This window comes from Uloborus diversus, chromosome 5, assembly GCF_026930045.1.
Source record: "Uloborus diversus isolate 005 chromosome 5, Udiv.v.3.1, whole genome shotgun sequence".
In the NCBI taxonomy this organism is placed as follows: domain Eukaryota; kingdom Metazoa; phylum Arthropoda; class Arachnida; order Araneae; family Uloboridae; genus Uloborus; species Uloborus diversus.
Window position 1 is genome coordinate 70,495,418 of NC_072735.1, and position 21,668 is coordinate 70,517,085.

Here is a 21,668-nt window from a genome sequence, read left to right on the forward strand (position 1 = left end):
CAGTTTTTGAATTCAGATCCAAAAATACTGATTTTAGAAAAGTGAAACATTCATTTAATCTTCGATTTTTTATTTTTCTTAGAATAATGACGGTAAAAAAATCTATAGGGCTTCTAAAAACACATAAAAATTTATTGAATACTTCTGTGAAAAAGTTTAACGCTCAGTATTTCTTGTGTTGTCTTATTGATAACTATGCAATTTGCCACGAGCTGTGAAATGTTGCAATGCACTTCCCCTTGATTCTTCGAAAACTTCTCGAAGTTATCTTAAGCGATTCATCTTCCCAAAGAGCACAACTTGGAGAACTCGCATGTTTGTTTGTTGAATCCTGAACAGTCACCAGAAATTCAAAAAAAAAATCATTTTGGTTCAAAATGGTAAATACGTATAAAGTCCTAACGGAGATAATAAAATAGCTATGACAGATTTCCCGTCGTGGCAGCTGTCATGACAAGCAACATGTCCTCCGAGAATCAGAGAAATACGTATATGTATGTGAACGCGACTCTATGGCAAAAGAAGTTAGGCTCTGATAAGTTGACCTCCGATCGGTTGAGGATTAGACGACTGCATTTTTTTTTTTTTTTAAGGGCAGAGGTGTTGCCGATTGTTGATGTTGTGCCAATCTAAAACCTCCTTTTTCAACTCAAACAAAACTGAGCTCGTCCAAGATCTCTTTTACCAGAGCCTGACTATAAAAAGGGAACACGAAACAGGATCACCACCCCTCTAGGGCTTCGGATTCCGAATTTTGTCGTCTAGTATGAGCGTGCTGGGTGAGGTGATGATGGAATTGGGATGTCCGTCGGACGTCGTTTTCCTGTCCTTGTCCTTCTCTTTGTCCTCCTCCTTGACTTTGGAGGCGGAGGATTCCATGCGCGCCTGTTCGTTGATTTCCTTGACTGCACGCATCTCTTTCTTGAGCTTCATGCGCCGGTTCTGGAACCAGATCTTGATCTGTCGTTCGGTGAGGCAGAGTGCGTGAGCGATCTCGATGCGCCGCCGGCGGGTCAGGTAGTGGTTGAAGTGGAATTCTTTCTCGAGTTCCAGCGTCTGGAATCGGGTGTAGGTCTGTCGGCCCCGCCTGCGTGGACAGCCGTTCGGTCCTGCAAAGTTCAGGGCTAGTATAAGAAACAACAGCAATCAATTACACACCAAACCATTACCTCAGCTTTGCAATTAAACATTTTACAAACAATACAAAGAAAACAAATACAATCAACTTTCTCAAATCCGCTGACGTGAAATCCGCAGTTGCCCAAAATCCGAGCAAAATTTTAATGCAAACAAAATTTACAGTTGTATATTGAGCAGAAACTCAAGATGAAAACTACATGAATATTAAAAGGAAGGAACCACTTTTTATTATTAAGGAATAAAGTTCTAACTTACATTAAAAGTCAACAATGATTATTATTGAGTTATGCTTCGTTGGCAGCTGTATTAAATTAATAGAACCTTTACCAAAAGTAAGCATAGCTTTCACTGTTTTGCTTTCTGTTAAACTTTTTATAAATTTATGATTTAACACTTGAAATTGTTTTCGTTATTTAGAAGTTATCTATGGCGTTTAGAATCATATAACTGAATAGTGACACAAGAAAATAAAACTATGCGTTGTTAACAGTAAAAAAAAAAAAAAATCATTGACCCGAAATCCACACAAGTCAAAAATATACTGCTTCTAATAAACACTGCTGAGTCCCAAATTGTTCGAATTTGAGAAAGTTGACGATAATAATTTAGAAAATAGAAATGACACAAGGCAGTCTGACCAGTGAATAAACTCGGCCCAGTATTTTTTAAAAAATTTATCTTTGATGGTTTCGAAAGTGTTTTTACATTTTGATAAATTGGAAAAAGTTACTTCATTCTACACAATTCCTAGAAGAAATGAAACGGTAAAAGGAAAGAAAGACGGCCGGTGGGGGAGGAGGGGGGGAGAGAAAACGTGAAACAGTGCTGCAACGTACGTCGCAGATTTTTGAAAAAGTCTGGAGACTAATTTTCAGTTGGAGAGCAAAAGAAAAACCTAGAACAGAAAATCATAAAATTCAATTAAGTAGACTAAAATGTGTACTGTACTTCCCAGGTTCTGGGATAAAATCGACAGGTATCATGTATTTGTAGTTTTTACGTTAACATCTTATTATAATGCATTTTACGATTAACCTAATGTCGGTTTATCTTGCAGACTATTTTTGGGGTTTTAAATCTGCGTCGCAGGCTGTCGAAAAAAATTCTGCTTAGAGAAAGAGGAATGTATAAGAAAAAACAATTTTCAAAAAGAGTAGAAAAGGAAGAAGTGAGCCATAAAGCAATAAAAACAAAAGAAGAAAGGCAAGTAGAGAGTATAAAATAAAAGATAAGATGAAAGTAAATATTCAATGTGAAGAAGCATCAATAAAACTTTGGTTTAAAGCCAAAATCCCATATCCATCGATAATTTGATTTGTTCACTGGTCAAACGTATTTATTCGCTGGGTTTTTTACTAAAACCAGAAAATAACTGAAGCAAAATCATAAAAGTTATCATTTTCTTTGGTTTTAATGATCACATACAACAATAAAAATGATTTACTGTCGTTTACCAAATGTTTGTTTTAAAAGACATGAGCTTCTTAAAATTAAATTGTGCTTAAATGTTCATTTACTGGTTAGATTACCTTATATGAAATGGAGTAAATGCTGGTGCAAATCAAATCATTAATCTCTATATGAAACAGAAATATAAATTTACCATTCCACTATTTCATTAATCATTATTAAGCTTCGCACAGCACAATAGGCATGTAATGATACCAAGATATTGATTATCATTATTATTACCTGTTTACAATCGATTTTAAATAGGGGTGGAGAGGATGACCAACAGAACGATACGCGTTTATCCCCATCACGGAAACGACGCACGATTATCCCATACGATTAACAAATTTAATGTTTTTTTTTTTTTTTGAAGGCTTTTGCAAGACGTTTAGCTTTTATGCATGCTCTTCTTTATTTATTTACTTTTTTATTTCTCATGCCATTGGTCAAAGTAAACCAAAAATTAAGATTTGGGAATCTTTCAGCTCATCTGAATTCGTGTAACTGCAATATAAAATGCTTTGAAGAGATCAAGAGAAACTCGTACGAAATTTAAATTTCCCTCTAAGACTCGTAGTTCAATACTGAGGCTTGTTAAAAATTTTCGTTTTGAGAAAAACGTATTTAAACATTTACTCACAGCGTCTGTAACTCTGGAAAGATGGCAAATAAATAAATAAATAATAGAGAGTGGACAATTTGAAATTCAACACATCTTAGTAGAGAACTAGATAAAACAATAATTACTCTTTTATAGCAATTTAGAAATTTAAAAAAAACTCCAAAAAATCCTTATTTAGCCTACTTTCCGAGTAAAAGCCAGAGAAGGAAGAAAAAAGCATAAAAAAAAGGCTTAATGCATTTTAAAAACATCGCTAAAAACAAAAAAAAGTCAAAAATAAATTAAATAATTAAATATATATCGAAAAATTGGAAAGTTGGGTGTTGAGATGGGGAAAATGTCTGTCAGTCTGTCTCTCAGCCTCCCCCCCCCCCTCCAATATCCGTTGAATGAATAGTCCGATTCGAAAAAAATTTCTTTTTTCTTTTTTTTTTTTTGTTCGAAAGATCTCGGTGAGGACACCTCATTCCCATAGTTCATTTTTTGATTTAAACAATTTTTCGTTCAATTTTGAACAGTTCAAATAGGAAATTTAAGGCAAAAATAAATCCTTAGAAGCGAATTTGCTTCAAAAAAACTTTGTAGGAAAAAGCTTTTGATGAAGAACAAGTTTTGAAAATATTTATTTGATTTGAACAATTTTCCTTTCAATTTTGAACAGTTCAAATTCCTTAACATTAGTGCCTATGGAGAAACTATAAGTCAATATAGATCCCGAACTTAAACACGGAATTACATCAAACAAATTTTGTTGGAAATAGATCTTGATGACCAACTCCCGACTAATACTTCTAGAGTTTTAGGACATTTGACTCCGACTTCGACTCCTGTGCCCGAAAATTAGTCGGACTCCGACTTTCCGATTCCGATTCTGACTTAGTAGCTTTAATAAAAATTTAGACATTGGGGGTAAATGACTGACTCCGACTCTTTGAATTTTAATGTCTTCGACACTGAATCCTTTATCTCAAAATAAGTTCGACTCCGACTCCGCAAACTTTGGCAAAGAAATTCGGAGTCCTTTATGTTTCTACATAAAGATGTGCTCAGACGATTTTTTTTTTTTTTTTTTGAGACAATGAAAATTATTCATTAATATGACATTTTATTGTTTATATTTATTTTCGAAAATGCATTTATTCATTTTTAAATCATTGTTTGGCATCATTGGAAAAACAAACGATTTTTTTTTCTTTTTTGATATGATGTATTTATTTTAATGAGCTTATTAATTTAAATTCTTTTTGCTTTCTTTTTAAAAAAGCGATTAAAGAATTTTTTTTAATGGAAGAAAATGTATTAGCAACTTTGTTTAAAAGGTTCTGCTACTTTATTTGTCCGTTTATTTATTCTTTACGCATATATTTTTTTTTAATGAGCGAGGCATATTTTATTTCTAGAAATCAGCTTGAAATATTAAAAAATATGTTTGAAATAATTTGCGATTTTAGCTAATTTTGAGAATATCGATCAGATACTACACTGTAAAAAAATTCCGAAACGTTACTGGTTATCTCCGTGGAACATTTCGGGATTTCAGAGGTTTTCACCTATTTCCCCGCAAAATCAAGTATCTTCGCAAAAAAGTTTCCTGAATTGCTAAAAGATGCACGAATGCAGACATTTCACTGCTGTGAAAGATATTTTTTGCTACCAGTTTAAAGAATGACTGAGCATGTTTAAAAGGTGTATCGGCTTCAATTTGATCACGGCCCGTCCAGATTGACTGAACTCCCAATGGGAGCAAATAAGTCACTGGATAGCTGCAGCCTTGCGAGGCAGGATTTGCAGGCAAGAAATATGGTTGGTTCTTGCTTGCAATTATTCGCGCAGCTTTGGCCATGGTCGCGGTAATGCTTCTGGACCTTTCTTGGTAAACCAGGAAGGTTCTAATCAAATACATTAAACTTATTTAATTTTTGTAGAAGGTTCCCGACTGGCTTTAACAGGGGATATTTCCCAGTATTTCAGGAAGGTTACTCACTTGTATCGGAAAACGTTCCTGGTTTTTGTAAGAAATGTTACTGGTTGAAATTGGGCACATCAGCTGCCTATTATTTTCCAGGAACGTTTCTGAATCGTTTTTACAGTGTAGAAAGTCGATATTCTTATACGAGAAAGTAAGCTCGTTTAGTTCTGGACAGAGCTTCTCGTTAAGACGTCTTTCAATATTAAACTTGAGTAGGTGGTACATGGGAGAAGTCATGAGATTTTCATTTTCCCAAGACCAATGCAGTAGATAGAGCTCAGGGCGTCCTGGTAATAGACAAAGGCTTTATTACACTATATGAAACACAGTAACAACAAACAGAAGACCATCATTAATTTTCCCGAAAAGTACATTAAACTCTCCATTTGGCCATTTTGACATTGTTAATGATCTAGGGTACCCCTCCTCCCCCTCTTTTCCATACAATGATAGTTTGTGCTTCGTTAGATAACCACATTAACTGTAATTTCTTCCTAGAAGCAACACAATTTCGCTAGACCAAATATGATATCTTCGTTTTCAGCTTGGTTAATGAATTTAAATGAAAACAAATAATAGAGTCTCAATGATCGTTATTAGACATTTAAAATAACAATTGAAATGGCTTAATTTGTCTGTCAGCTTCATTATCACTAAACATTTGCGCCATACTAATACAATTTTAGATATGAAATCATGAAACCTAAACTGCGTTTTGTGAATATATTATTTTGATGTTTAGGACTTTACTTGTTCGTGACCATTTAGATATATTTTTAATGATTTTAATCATTTCCCAAGGATTTTCTCTTAGATTAGTAGCTTCTTTTAGCGATTGATCTTTGACTGAACAGAACTGGAGTCGCTTTAAAGAGGTAGGAGAAATTAGACCGAAGTAGATCATTTAAGGTTTGTCAAAGTTTATAAAAATTGTTTTGAATCCATAGTCTCGAGATATAGTAGGTATATTTATATAAATTGACACTCTATAAGCTGATAATATGACATAAAATCTACATAATGCGGAGAAAAATTATTTTCGTACCACGACCGAAATGCATCCACTTTGCCCATTGTAGCGGCATTGTCACTTGGAACAAAATAAATAAATATGATAAATTAACAAAATCAGATTTTATTTAGTAAATTACGTTTATTAATTACATATAAGTATAAACTACATTTATTAATTACATTTAAGTACAAATTACATTTATTAATTACATTTAAGTATAAATTATATTTATTACACATTTAATTTAATGAATATGAATGAAAAAATTTGGAACAATGGAATTAATTTGATTCTGTAAAATTATGAGTTATTTTCGGTAAAAATTAAGATTAGGAAATGTTTTTAGTGGCAAGTTACGAGAAGAAACAAACTTATTAATCGCCATTTTTTTTTAAATTGCTTCTTTATTTATTTATTTATTTTTTTTTTTTTTTGAAAAAAAGGGGGGGGGGGACCTGTACAAATTAGCTTTTAAATTGCTACGAAAATATAAAATTTTTCGGTTTACGTAAAGTTTAACATTATTGATGGCACTAGCGTTAATCGAAAACACATGTGAGGTTGAGGAAAATGGCTACCAATGCTTAAATTTCTTGCCGTGTTTTTGTTTTACTTAGCGGTAGTGAGTAGTAACCGCTTGTCTTGATCTTTAATGTCTAGTGTGGGGTACTGTCTTCGTATATTTCCAAAATGAAACACCTTGCAACATCGCATTGAGTCAATGTTTTGGCTTTTTTTTTTTGGGGGGGGGGGAGGGTGGTGCTATAATTCGTTTTGACCGAACACGAAAGTTAGAACGTCAATCAGGTTTTTTAAATGTAAATTTGGGCGCAATAGAAATTTACAATCATAGGACGTAAGTTAATCTGATATTAATACTTTTTTTTTTAAACACAGCACATTTTCTTTACTCGAGCAATAATAATAAAAAAAAAAGAACTACTGTCATTTTTCAAAGTTATTTCTGTCTGCAATACTTTTTGAAAACAACTTTCTACCAAAATTAATCTAACAAAAACTTCAGTATCTATAAAGAAGCAAAAGGGTATAAGTGCCAAACTCTTAAAAATTTGGAGATAACTAGTGCAAATGGTAGTAGACACTATCATCTGTTTCGAGACACGAGATGGTAATAGTAGGAAGGTACAGCTATACAGCATGATTTATAACATATATACAATGAAAGTATAGCAAGGGTTCGAATTTTGTACGCGTTTTACTCAAAACTTAAAAAAAGTCTACTTGCATCCCATTGCTTCTCCCTGCTTCAATTGCTGACAAAGTTTGCATGAAATCAATGACATCATCAGTCCTTGAATTATGAAAAATTACGATTTCTCCACCTTCCCTTATATCTCATAGCTCGAAGGAAACCCTGTATAGCTCATAGGATTTCTACTGCCCTATAGGGATTGTACTTGGAAAAATTTGATTTTGGTTGCGTAAATCATCATAATTAAATCCAATTATGAATTATTTACCTCACGTGTCATGAAATAAGGAAGCGGACTGGCATTTCTGCCAGCTTTCAAGCTAAACGGATGTGTGTGAAATTCTCCCCCCCCCCCCCCAACAAACAACTTTAGCAAGAGCTGTGTATTTTAAATATCTTGCTATACTGCCGCTGGCAGGTAAATGGCGGTATCTGCAGAAATGAGTTTTCGAGATGTTTGAAGAAACGCGTATTTTGGAATAACTACAAACAATAAGTAAATGTTGGACTTATACTTTTTTTTTTTCGCACTTTTTTTTCTGCTGGAACCAAATAAAAAAGATTGTTCAACAAAGCTAACGGTTGCTAATAGACGACAGTGCAAAAAAGGAAAAATTAAAAATTAGCAGTTACTGCTCTTTATCTGTCCACGACAGTATAATGTTTAGGATTTTACACTTTGTGGTGTTTTTTTTGCACATAATTTCAGTGATTTTTATCATTTTCAAGGATTTTCGGCATCTTTGACAATTAATATTTGATTGAACAAGAAGTGTGGCCGCTTTACAGAGGAATATCCTATAGCTGGGGGCATTTTCCCTGCCCTATAATGCTTGTACTCGGGAAATTTGATTTTGGTTGTGGTTGTATAAATCATCATTACTAAGCCCACTTATTGCTATATTTACCTGTACACGTGTCGTGAAATAAGGAAGCGGGTTAGCATTTCTGCCAACTGTCAACTTAAACGGATGTGTGTGAAATGCTTTCCCCCAATCAACTACCTTACCCAAGACTGGTAACCCAGCCGCGTAAATCAAGTCAATAATTAGTCTCCAGCGGTCGGCCCTCTTAAACAAGATAAACAATGCAAATACCCATGGAATCAGAATTACCCGAAACGCGAGAGTCGTGATCGTGTATAGGTAGATAGAATGAATGAGTAATTGAACTTCGTGACTCATTTTCTGAAGCAATGAGGGTTCATTTATATGGGACTCGAATTCTTGTCTTCAACGGAAGACTGACTTAGCGGTATTTCTCAAACGAATTCGGGGGGGAAAAATATATTATTTGTGGTCATCCGATTTGATGGTTGTAATGAGGGTGAAATTACGGTGCTACGAAAAATATAAAAAAGTAAGACATATTCAATTAGTTGCCTTACTGGTACCGAACTAGCGGCCCCCATCAATCCCGGAGTCGATCATTTCATGTCCACAACTCTACCAGAGCTGAGGAGTTGGAGTCGGAGTCGGAGACTTTGAAATTCCAGGAGTCGGATTTGGTAACTTTCCCTCCGACGCCGTCGCCCTGGTTATAAGTACAGAGATCAGTGATGCAGCGAAATGATTTTTTTAAGGGGAAAAAACACCACCCAGGGGCATTGGTTTTAGCATCATTGGCAATCCCAATACAGATTTTAATTCAGGTGACATTACTGTTTTCATCCAAAAAATAAAATAAAATAAAATAAAATAAACCTTCAAAAGGTAATTCTAGCTGCGATAATTACAGGAAAGCTGACGTGAGCTCATGACAGGAATCTCTCTCTCCTCTCCTCTCTCTATTCATCTGTATAAATCTATTTCAAAAAATCACTTAGATGTATTTGTATTGCCATCTTTGAAGAGCCATGGCCTGCTTTCTCCCTAATTTTATTTATTCATTTTCTAAAATTTGAGTTAATACATTAATTGCTCCCCATTTTAGTATCTGAAAAGCTTATTTTCATGTCAAAAACATTGGAAATGTAAACTAAATTGATGCGGCAAGAAGTCAAAGAGTTTAAGCAACAAATAAAGATTTTGCGAGAAACGAATGCAAAAGTTCGTATCAAGGAACTTTCTTTTAGCATTTTTGCTGAATCACACTGGATAAAACCTGTCAAGGCTACCCCTAACAGTTCATTGGCACAACAGATTATAGTGTTTCTGCAGTTAAGCTCTGACTATCTCGAAATTTTCATTTTTGCCAACTCCTCTGCTTCTAGATGCTTCAGCTGCAATGACGAGAGGTGGGGGGGGGGGACCTCCACAGCTCTTGGTTCAAACATATATTGCCAATCCTAATGCGGCAGTTTATGTACATGCCAGGACTGTCACCCCCCCCCCCCCCAGAAGGTAACTTCTCGCGGCGCGAGAGCTCAGTCAAATTATTTTCGTCTGCTGATCTTGATATTCTTTCCACTCAGTATCATTTAACAGTTCGAGAACTTAAAGATATTTTTGATAAAGCAAAAACGTATGTAATGTGTACTCCAGTTTTTTTTCCCCTACTGAATTTGATTTCTTTCCACTCAGTGCCATCTAACAATTCAAGAGTTTTAAGCAAGTATTGATAATGCAAAGATGTATGTAATGAGTTCTACTAACGCACATTCAATGTTTATCAAAACTGCTTATTTTCATTCAACGTGTTAAAAATCATATACGTATCTCCTAGTTTTTCAAATTGTAATATCTATCTTTTTTTTTCTTTTGTGTACTTTCAGTAGTTTACCCTGTAACATTTCACCAATAGAAAGTACAGTTGACGAGAAGTTTTGTTTTCGCAACAGTTGCAGAAGAAATTAATAGAAAGAAAGGAATTTCCTTAAGAGAAAAGGTATTTTATTTCAAGTATATTGAACTATTCTTTTGGTAACATCAATAAAAATAATTTTAACGAAATATTGTTTGCTTTGTGAAAACTGAAGATAGTTTTGCCGCCCGAAAAAAGTACGACGATTAATACGTTGATTAAAAACTACAAACATATTTTTTATTGTGTATTTTTTCTCACAGCCCATCAAGAAATATTATATAGAATTATAATGCTTGCACAAATTTACATCAGAGTTTTGTATGATGTTAACTTATTAGCTTATGTTTTTCCCTTTCTAATTTTCAGCTTGATAAGATCTAAAATCTTCCCACTGATTACCAGAATTGTTCCAGAAACTGAAATTCAACTTTGTAACACTTCGATTTTGACATAAAAAAACCATTACAACCCCACCAAAAACCATCACTTTGAGGAGTTGAAAGGGGGGGGGGGGGGCTAACCCCTCAAAAAAGAAAAAAAAACATACTTCGTTTCATCCCAAATTCACAAAAACAATTTAAAATAAAAAATGTGCGTCACGGGACGCTTGGCAGAAGTGATAACTTTCATAGGATTAAATTATTTACCATTATTTAACCCTAAGAAAGTAACAATTGGTTTATGGTAGCTATAATAAGTAACAAAATTTTTGCATTGTATGTTATCTAAAAATCTTGCAAAGACTGCATCAAGTGCAGTTCCGTGACTTGTAGTGGCTTCTTCTGGCTTATTAATCATTTGTAATTGTAATTTAGATTGTAGAAACGATACTAAATATTTAGCTCGATCAGAAGCAAAATAACATTAAAATCTCCGGCTAAAATTAAAGGAATTGTATAATAATCTTCATTAACTAAAACAGAACCTTCTTGTGTATAATTTAAAAAGCTATTTATGAATAAATTGAATAATACTTAAAATACTTTTGTTTGGAGATATATATATGTTGGCAGTAATAGTTCGTTGCTTTGCTTCATTGAGACATTCCACTATACACATTTCACCAGTATCGTTTTGTGTAGTTGTATTAAAGCTTGTAGCATTATTAACATGTAATCCTATATTTGGAGTGACAATATTTATGCAATCAAGATCATTCAGATAAACTGCTAAGCTCAAATCGAACCGACTTCAAAATTGCTCTAAATTAAAAATAATTTTATTCTTTGAACATCATTTAGACTACTTTTAAACATAAGTTTTGATGTCGCCGCAAAAACAATAGATTAAATAATGCGTCGTTTCTAAATATTTCGTTTATCAAGAAAAAACACTCAAACTTATGAAACAATTTAGATTTTACTCTGTAATGAAAAAATTAAATGTTTATTTATTATTTTTGTTTTCTCGGTCGTCTCCAATCCCCCCGTCTGCGGGGATGAAGTTCGTTTAAAATATGTACACCTTATCTCAGTTCAAAAGCCTAAATGAAGCGAGATATTTTTAGCATAACTAATCGCAAAAATGTTTTTGTTTTGAAAATAAATTTAAAGATTAAATACTGTTTTGAATATATATTGTTTACAATGTTAATGGTATTATATTGTATTATTAAACCCCACCATTCGTTAGGAGATTAAGTTATGCTGCGACGATCATCCATCTTCAGTTAGTTTCATTATTTTTTCTATTACTTAACGTTTAAAGCTGATCCAAAGAGTAAAGAAGCAAAATTTCCCCTACCATACGCGCTTCTGTCGTATGCGCGAACGAAAGGAATGCCGGACGAGAGTTGCGCCGTTACGCGCGTTATGTCACAAATCGGTTTACCTTCCCAAAAGAAGTTATCACTTCAAAAAAAAAAAAAAGATGATGATTCACTTTTTGCTATGAGTATAGGGAATCTCTGGTCTGGTGTAAATTTCAGTAATACCAACTGTTACATTGGTACCTCAGTTACAGGAAAATCACTTTTAATTCCAAAGTATTTGACATAATTTTACTTTGAACTTCATACGTCTATTTTATAAAATACGTCTATTTTATTAAATATTTTTGAAAAAAATAAGTAAAAATGCACAAAAAAAAAAAAAAAAAAAAAAATCCTAGTAAAACACAAAAGATACAAGTATAGCGGAAAAACATTTTTTTTTTTTAAGTTCAACAAATCTAGACGCTCGGGTTGGTTAAATATTAATACAGACTGTATGACCAAAACCCCCTCCCAGAGGAAATGTTTGTCCTGTTTTGAGCAATCAGCCCTCCCCCTGCCCCCCAAGTAGAAAATTTTCCACCGCATGAAATCTAATTATTACCTCCCTAGAATTTATACCAAATGCAAGAAAATTAAAATAATAGTAAATAAATAAATCAAAAAATGCATAATCTTGGATACAACTAGGCTGGGAAAAAATAAGAAGAAGTGAAATCTATATACATACATGGCTATTTCTGTATGTATGTCCGGGGTAAACTTCAAAATTTCTGGAGGGATTTTAACCGTTTTTTTCACCATAGATAACTACAGTATCAGGAAGCAACTTAGGTTGTAATTTTTTTCTAGAAAACTTAGTTTAAAAATGTTGTGATGGAAAACAGTAAATTTCATGTAATTTCCCCATTAAATGTTAAATACAAAACCCACTGTTACAAAAATTCGTTGCCTTACAACATCAATATTAATAGTAATCATATTGAAAGTTTTGTATCAAGGCTTCTCCGGAGCAAACATGAGTTTAAAGTCATTTAAACATTTGGAAACTTTACTTTTTGCACACTTAGGGAAAATATTAGAGAGCTTTTTTTTTTTTCTTTGTGTGTGTGTGTACTATTTAATTAAATGAAGCGCAAGGTTTTTTTTTAGGGATCTTTGTTTTGTTAGTTCATATTTTGGAAATTCTTCAAATATTTATATGCTTAAATTCGTTGTTTCCTTTCTAAATGAATACTCGTTCGTTCTTTATGTACTTATTGATATTTTACTTTTATGGGTAAGGAAGAAGCTTGATTTTTAATCACGTCAAAGCGATGCGTTTTTAGTTCTTTCAGTTAAAACAGAAAACAAAAGAAAGTAGCGATTGTTTTTCACAATTATTACTGACCCAGGCAATGCCGGGTATTTTTTGCTAGTACCTCATAAAATGAAGCAAATACCACATGTAGAGAAACAAGGTGAAGGGAGTGGGGAGGAGCTGTGACAGAAACCTCTACTATAACAAGGTGAAATTAGCTCGGGAACTAACCAGAACACTTCGTTTTAAACTTAGTTGCCCATCCTAGTATATGTTAATACAGTCGGATCTCAATGACTCGAAGCTTATAACTTGAATATCCTTTTATCTCGAAATTATTATTGGGTCCTAAACTCTTGAGACTGTTGTAAAAACTACCAATAACTCGAACGTTTTAGCCGGTCCCGGGACTTCGAGTTATCAAGAGTTGACTGTATATGTTAATCTAAGATCTGTGTAACTCCCCCCCCCCCTCCCTAACTCGAAAAAAAGAAAATTCCGCTTTGTTCTACCTCTCCCTCTTCCAGGAGAATTTTGTACATATTAGTCTGTCCAATTATTTACCAGATTCATAAGAGTTCATACAATATGCGAAAGAAGAAAAAAGCACACACACACAAACGTCAGTGCAACCAACTAATCTTAGAAAAAACTGAATGCAGCTCATACTTCTGACTGTAACCATCAGAACGAAAAGAATGAGTAAAATACGCCAGGTATAGCAAATGCGCTGCTAAATGAAACAAACAGCGCACATACTACACCAGAAAAAATAAAAAGGAAAAAAAGTGGAATAGAAACCATTACTATCCGAAGATGAGATCGGCTCGGGAACAATCGTCGGGAGTTTAGCGGGAAGAGGAACTCTTCTACACCCGGGGGTCATTTGGGAAGAGAACGTTTAAAAACGACGACGCGATGGACCCCGCCAGAACGCGATACCGCCGTGGCGCGCCGTTCATGACAGCCATAACCGGCGTTTAATAGCAAAAACGTGTTCACCTACGGAAAAGCCAGGTGAACAGTTACCGGTGACATTAAGTTTTCCCGGCAGGGTGCTTAATGGTCGCCAGAATATGCTTTAAAACTCGGCTGGTAGTTTGGACGGACTTCATGGCCGATAAAAGGCATATTAGGGCGGGAACTCATGGGCAACGGCCACTTCTTAACACCTTTTTATGGAGTATCTACCTGTAATCTACGGTATGGCGGAGCGACAAATTATGTTCGCGCGAAGAGGGACCTGCGGGAACGGAAAAATGCCTGATAGAACGTTCCGAGCATGTAAATGTGTGCGGAGCAGTTATCGAAAGTGGCGTATTTTAGGAAGTTTTGAATCGTCGCATGTACAGGAAGAGGTATCGATTGGACAAAGTGTCAAGATGGAATGTCTGCAGTTCCAGGCCACTTCCATCCGTTTGGATGAAAATATTTTGAATTAAAAACTGTTCGTGAATATTTTAACAGTTTTTGGAATGGGAATTGCGACTGGCAATACCTGTCATACTGGAAAATAAGAAAAAGATGTTAGTACACATCAATAGTGTAATCAGATTTCTACATAGGTCGAGTTTGGTCCTAATAAGTCATAGAACGTTCCGAGCATGTAAATGTGTGCGGAGCAGTTATCGAAAGTGGCATATGTTAGGAAGTTCCTCTATCCTTCTTTAATTCTTCCGTGGCATATCTAGAAAGAAATTTTAGGAAAGTCTAACTTCTCTAAAGGGAGAGTTTAGTCATAACAAGTCATAACAAGTAATAGAACGTTCCGAACGTTTCATAAGTGATAGAATTTTCCGAGCATGTAAATGTGTACGGAGCAATTATAAAAAGTGGCATATTTTAAGAAGTTCCTCTATCCTTCCTTAATTCTTCCGTGGCTCATCTTAGGAAGAAATTTTATTAAAGCCTCATTTCTCCAGAGGGAGAGTTAGGTCATAATAAGTCATAGAACGTTCCGAGCATGTAAATGTATGCGGAGCAGTTATCGAAAGTGGCATATTTTAGGAAGCTTTAAATCGTTGCATGTACAGGAAGAGGTATCGATTGAACAAAGTGTCAAGATGGGATGTCTGCAAGATGGGATGTCCAGGTCACTTCCATCCATTTGGATGGAAATATTTTGTTTTAGAAACTGTTCATGAATATTTTTAACCGTTTTTTGGAGTGGAAATTGCGATTGGTAATACGTGTCATACTGGAAAATAAGAAAAAGATGTTAGTACGCATCACTAGTGCAGTCAGAATTCTTCTCCAGAGGGCGAGGTTTGGTAATCATTTTCCATCAAGAGTCAGAATTTTCTCTTGGGGATTCAATCATAACTAGTCAGAGTTTTCTCATGCAGAGGTCTGGTCATTACAGACCATAAATGCATACATATAACCAAAGACCGACAAAAATTGTAAAACTTTAAAGACCAGATAAATAATTTTTTCAGAATTTATTCAATCATTCAGTGGTTTCTAAAAGATTCTTGTTCTGAAAGAACTAGCCGCCTACAGTGACGCAGCAAAGGGGGAGGGGGGGGAACCCCCCAGAGCCATTGATTTTATCCTAAATGCAAATTCCAGTACAGTAGATTATGCACATGAAAGGGACGTTTGGACAAAAAAAAAAACCCTCCAGAAAGTATTTATAATTTTTTAAAAAACTTTCCAGAAGGCATTTTTCATCCAAAAAACCACCTCTTCAGAAGGGATTTTTCATCAAAAAGCCTCCTCCGAAAGATATTTCTGGCTGCGCTAGTGAGTAGCCAATGTGTTTTTTAATCGCCCGTGTGATCTGGTACAGGGATTTGTAACCTGTATATTATCGTACTATGATGGGTAATATGATAAAAATATAAGACAAAAAACAAGGCTTTGTGTGGTATCCCCTCCACCCCCCACCCCCCAACCCCCTGTTACGTTTCTTCTTCATATAACTTCATATAACTGATGTTAAATTTTTACCCATGTTGGGGCTGATTTGTCACTTGTAAAGCTTGAGATTTTGTAGAAATAAAACTACCAGACGTAAACAGAAATCCCGTAGTGTAGAATTTCATAAAATTCAGGCATAGCGCAAAGCATTTCATGGGAAAAGTCTTAAAAATTTTGTGAAATTTGTTTCAATACAAATGTGAACATTTTGTGCTTTGTGTGAATGTATTGCAATTTGATCAAATTTCAGTTAATCTGTGCTTCAAAATTAAAGGGAGCACTCTCCTTCAAATAGATTAGGATAAATAAGCCATTTTTTGGCACATAATTTCATATCTGCTCTGCGGAAAGGATTCGCAGAAACTTAGTACTCTTCATTGCAAATTGTGTCGTATTACATTACATCTCTTTACGCAAAGATAAACATTTTCTATTCGATGCTGTTTTACAAAAGAAAAAAATGTTAGAAATCGACCTGGATATTAAAAACCCGGAAATTTAAACTATGCCTGCCGTGCCAAAAATCATAATCATAACATTTTTTGTTGAAACGTTGGGATTTGGAGTCGGAGAAGTGGGAAAGGGTGAAAGATAGTTGCAGATTAAGTTCAAAAGTGACCTCACTCGAAATAAAAATAATTATTAGTGTTCAACCAGAGTTTCAATCAAAAATAGATACAGAGTTTTCAAATTATTACTTAAGTAAGAATGAAAGTAAAAATGGTTCCTTTTTAAAAGATTTAGGCAACACATGTTTAAAAATGCTATACTATTTTTTTTTCAAACAAATAGATGTAGCAAAGAAATTAATCGAATGCATTTCGCACCAATAACTGATACATCTGAAATTTGGACGGTGATATTTTCTACTCTCTCTCTCTCCTTTGAGTAGCAAATTGTCTATTTTGCTAAGCATTAACTATCTTGCAGAATATATGTTATCTTGCAGAGCATTTACTACTTTGCAGAATTTATTATTTATTTTTCACTACATTTTCCAGTATTAGTATCTAAGCACTGTCTCGTTGTATTTGTTTAATGTTGGCAATGCTATTGAAACGCGATCACCAGCACATCCAAAATTTTCCACTGGTGGGAGGAGGAGGGGGGGGGGGGCATAATCAACCAGAATTGTCTCCTGTGAGGGTGTTTCATAACGGTTCTTACAAGTATATATACATACCATACTTGGATTGTCCAAGGTCCATTGTCTTAAAGTACAAAATTCTGGTAGCCCCCATCCCGAACTGGACCCCTGATCCAAGGATTTATACAGGCAAGGTAATTGTAACCAACCACTTTCAGAAATAGAAATATACGGATAATCAAGAGACTTCAATTTTTAGATTACGTACCAATACATACGCTATTTCTTACCACAAAAGTGTTTTTTGAAATATAAAGCCGAAGCAAATTAGAATCAAGAATAAATTAGCATTCTAGTATGATACATATTTACACGAACTAAAATTTAGAAACCTCTTTGACCTGGAAGCATAATAATTTGTCTGGAAAAAAAATCTCTTACACTGTTAAAAATTCAGGAAGATTTTCTGGTAATTGTTACTGTAAAATTGCATCGCCGACGCATCGCTGATTTTTACGGTAATTTATACCGGAGAAATAAGCGATCCCAGCGCCAACTGGTTGCTGTGGCCTACCGAGGAAACCGTAAAATTTTACAGTAACATTTGATTTTTACGGTAATAGTTACTGGCAACATGGATGCCAGTAACAATTACCGTAAATTTTCCGGAAAATTTTTAACAGTGTACCCGTTAGTTTGATATAATCAAGGTTTTACAGCAAAATTTTTTGAGAACAGATGTAAAAATTAGGTGAGGTGAAATCGAAAAAAAATTTAATGGTTGATTTCAACATGATAAAAGTTTGTAATTCAGTAAATATTAATAAAGCGGTATAATAAAAGCAATATTTTTGAAAAAAATAAATGTCAATAAAAAGTTATGAGTGCTGTTAAAAATCTTAACTTTCTACATATAGATATGTTACATATAAATAGGTCTTAAGTGTGCATTAACCGCTTGAGAGGAAAGTTAGTTCTTCAAACTATGAAAATCTAGTTTACGACTATTTAAGTAATAATTCTGTCGCTTAAACTGCACTTGTTATTTAGACATCTCTTTTACTTAATTTTCAGACCAATATTAGGGCCATTTCAAGGGAAAACTGAAATAAACAGCTGGAAAAGTCATAATTCAAAAGATTGTTTTTTCCCATACTAGTTTTTGCTGGCAATAAAATGGTATTCCGCTAACCAGTGCTGCAGTTGAAATAAATTGTTTAGTGGAACTCACCATAAAAAAGATGATTTGAAACCAATTTAGATAATATTTGCATTATTTTTACAATAAAACACCAAATATTTCGAGTGACAACGTCACCGCCAGCTCTTAGTTACAACAATATAAATCAAAGTTTTCTACTATTTGCCTCCAACCCCCTCTTCAACTGTACGGAATCAAATTACTCTCTAAAAGATAAAGACAAGAATAGAGAGTCTAGTCAATGCGTTGAAAAATAGAGAGAGAGAGTATGCAAACATTTTCTTCATAAATACAAATCTCACCATTTACGTAATTGGGCATCATTCGTTGGAGGGTTGTCTCACACAATTTTCAAGATAATGTTCCAAAATATCTAATTCTGATTTTTTGCGATAAAATAATGTCTTGATATGTTTTTATCGTTTTTCTTCTTTATTTAGTATAGTTCAATTTGTAATTGTTACAGAGGGTTTTTTTTTATTCATGTTTTGGGTGCATATTTTAATTCTATTTATTTATTTTAGTTTTGCTGTTGCTTCAGACTGCTTTATGTACTTTCCAAAGCCTCTTCCTCGGAGGAAATTGACATCGCATCAAGGGAACATTACCGAACGGTAAGATCGTTTCATGATTTTATGACTAGTCACTCAAGTTTTTATTGGTCATTAAATCTATCGAAAATGTTTTCGCTTCCCTAGAAATTAAGTATTAACTTCAAAGATACATGATTTTTTTTTTTTAAATTTCACACACCCTGAGAAATCAATGAACATCTTCAAGTGAAAACTTCATGTTGACATAGCCGGCGAATATCTACAATTGCATACCAAAAGTATTGGCGTAAGACCGAATATTTCCAGATAATCACCGGCAAAAGTTTATAAATTTTTCGATTTCGGTCTTTCACGGTAACGTATACATAAAAACAGATATTGTTTGTTACAAAGAAAATTGCTTAATTTCTTAGTTACTGTTAAATAATTCCGCATTCTCACAATTGCATTTTTTTCCCTTTTAATAGAGCTAATTCGCTTTGTTAAGTCATTTTAACTGTTGGTTTTCTCTGTCCCATTTTTTAATCCTGAAATTTTCTTTGCAGTAAATCTTAATATTTTATCATCATATTTTTTCATACATTTGTTTCAAATAAAAAAAACTTACGAAACCTTATGATGAAGCACCTAGAAGAGATGCAAGTGCCAAAATTTAAAAAAAAAAAAAGAAAAAAAAAAGAAACTAGTACAAGTGGTAAAATAAAATCTCAATTGTCTTGGGGCAAGATATTGTGGTAGTGGCCCTAGTAAGCGCTGCTCTACAGCAGGACTTAGGAAAAAAAAATCCATGGAACCGTATCTACAGTTTGAACTTTGAAAGAGTTTCACTTAAAACATAAAAAAGGCAGCTTACACCCCTTTGCTTCACATCGCTTCAAATGAACTTGCCTCGCTACATATGTTTCGCTCTTTCCCAACAATCATTCTATTGGTTTCATATTCTTGTTTCATCAGAAGAATACATCAGGAAAAAAAATGTCATTTGATTAATGCTGTTTAGAATATACCAGAAAATATCTACTGAATTCAAAAAGTTATGAATACGGAAGCTTATTTTATAATAGCCCACTAGAGAGATCATTAATATCGGGATTAAAATAAATGCGTATATTGCAGCAGATATCCGAGTAGCAATTTCAATATCCCAGTTTAAAGTTTCTTTATAGCAGGACATTAGCGAGGAAATTTATTTAAGCTCTGGTGCACGCCCATCTCAACCCTCTGAACAAATAAACGTTAAGAGATGGTTATATCGATCGTAATGGTATCGATTTTACAGCAATCGATAACGGCGCATAGGAGCACTTATTTCCTCTAAGTCTGGCTTCACGCGCAGTGGATTCGCTGAGAGGCTTTGCACATGCTTTGGTTACGGAGGCCACTTCAATTGCTAGGAGTTGTTTTCCTGTTTCTTAAGATAGTCTTTTTTTCCCCTCTCCTATATATTTTTTTTTCTTCTCCCATCCTCTTTTCTCATTCCTTTTCTTTTATTCCACCAGATATTTTCTGCTGCCGTTTCTGTTACAAAGCAATTTCGTTTTAGCAGCGTTGTTTTGGTAGCTTCAATATAAACTTAGTAAAACTGAATGATTTTGAAAATACCAAGTTATTAAAATATTAACACGCAATATTGGGCTACTTAGAGCGGCTCTGATCTGGAGCTTTCCCCCTGTAATTGTTCCACATTGAAGACCCCAAAGCTCAGTTTTAGGCTTTGGCAGCACTGATAAATATCATGACCGACTGATCTACCTTTGGACAAAGCTATCAAAAAAGCAATTTAAAAAATGTTTTTAATGCTGTGATTTTGGTTATAGTGTTTCTGTCCATTTTGTGAACTTTCTGACATGACATTCTCTTACTTTTCCTTTTAATAAAAGAGAACAAAAACTTCTGAAAATGGTAGACACTTCATTATATATCAGTAGTATATCTCACAAATTACCAATTTGCCAACGTTGGGTACATTGACAAAATTTCTTCAGATATAATCTGCATTAAATAAATGTGTTTTATTTTCAAAATTAATCAGATTTGTAATTTTTTCATTCTTTATAAAGATTAAAATGAAGCCTTGAATTAGGGGGGAAGGAGGGTGTCTACTGTGGCCATCTGTTCAGATTTTGGAGACCGTGTCAAGAATTCTTTAGAGAGGATCAATTAATCAATAATGACGTTAAAATTCTTTTGCCCATTTTTTCAAAGTCAGCTTAGAAAAACTCAGTAGTACCGTCCATCTAACGTGCCCCTCGCATTTATATGGACCCCATCCTTCCCTTTTGGGGGGGGGGAGGCAGCCTACTTTATGAAATATTTATGCATTTTTTTTTTATTTTACAATCATGTCTTTTACATTGCTTTCCTTTCATTTATTTTTCCCAAAAGAGCAAACAAACCAAAAAAAAAAAAACTATATTGCGTAAAACTTTTTTGATGTACACAAAAAGAAAACGGAAAAATACGAAAACAGAGAAGACTATAATAGTGATAAACTCCATTGAAAAACTAACTTCTTGAATATAAAATTCAAGTTGGCAGGAAGAGAAAACATGTACACTGTTTTAAATTTATCCTCTCGAATGCTCAACATTTTGCATTAAGAAAAAAAGAAAAGAAATACATTTAACATTTTAAAAATTCTATTTTTTTTCCTATGCTGCTAAATTTTAGTTTAATATGTACTAAATTCTGGTTCAAAATAAAAAGCCTGAAAATACGTTCAACCAAATTTCTGAGA

At 34.1% G+C, this 21,668-nt stretch overlaps 1 protein-coding gene across 1 annotated transcript in view; it reads right to left on the reverse strand.

The window, feature by feature from the left end:
• Positions 1-676: 676 nt before the first annotated feature.
• The window catches only part of LOC129222815 (homeobox protein abdominal-A homolog), a 67,937-nt gene continuing 46,945 nt past the window's right edge, over positions 677-21,668 (reverse strand). The window contains exon 2 of the mRNA XM_054857366.1: positions 677-1,124. Coding sequence (XP_054713341.1) covers positions 733-1,124 — 392 coding nt within the window. The 3' untranslated portion in view covers positions 677-732. The remainder of the gene's footprint in view (positions 1,125-21,668) is intronic.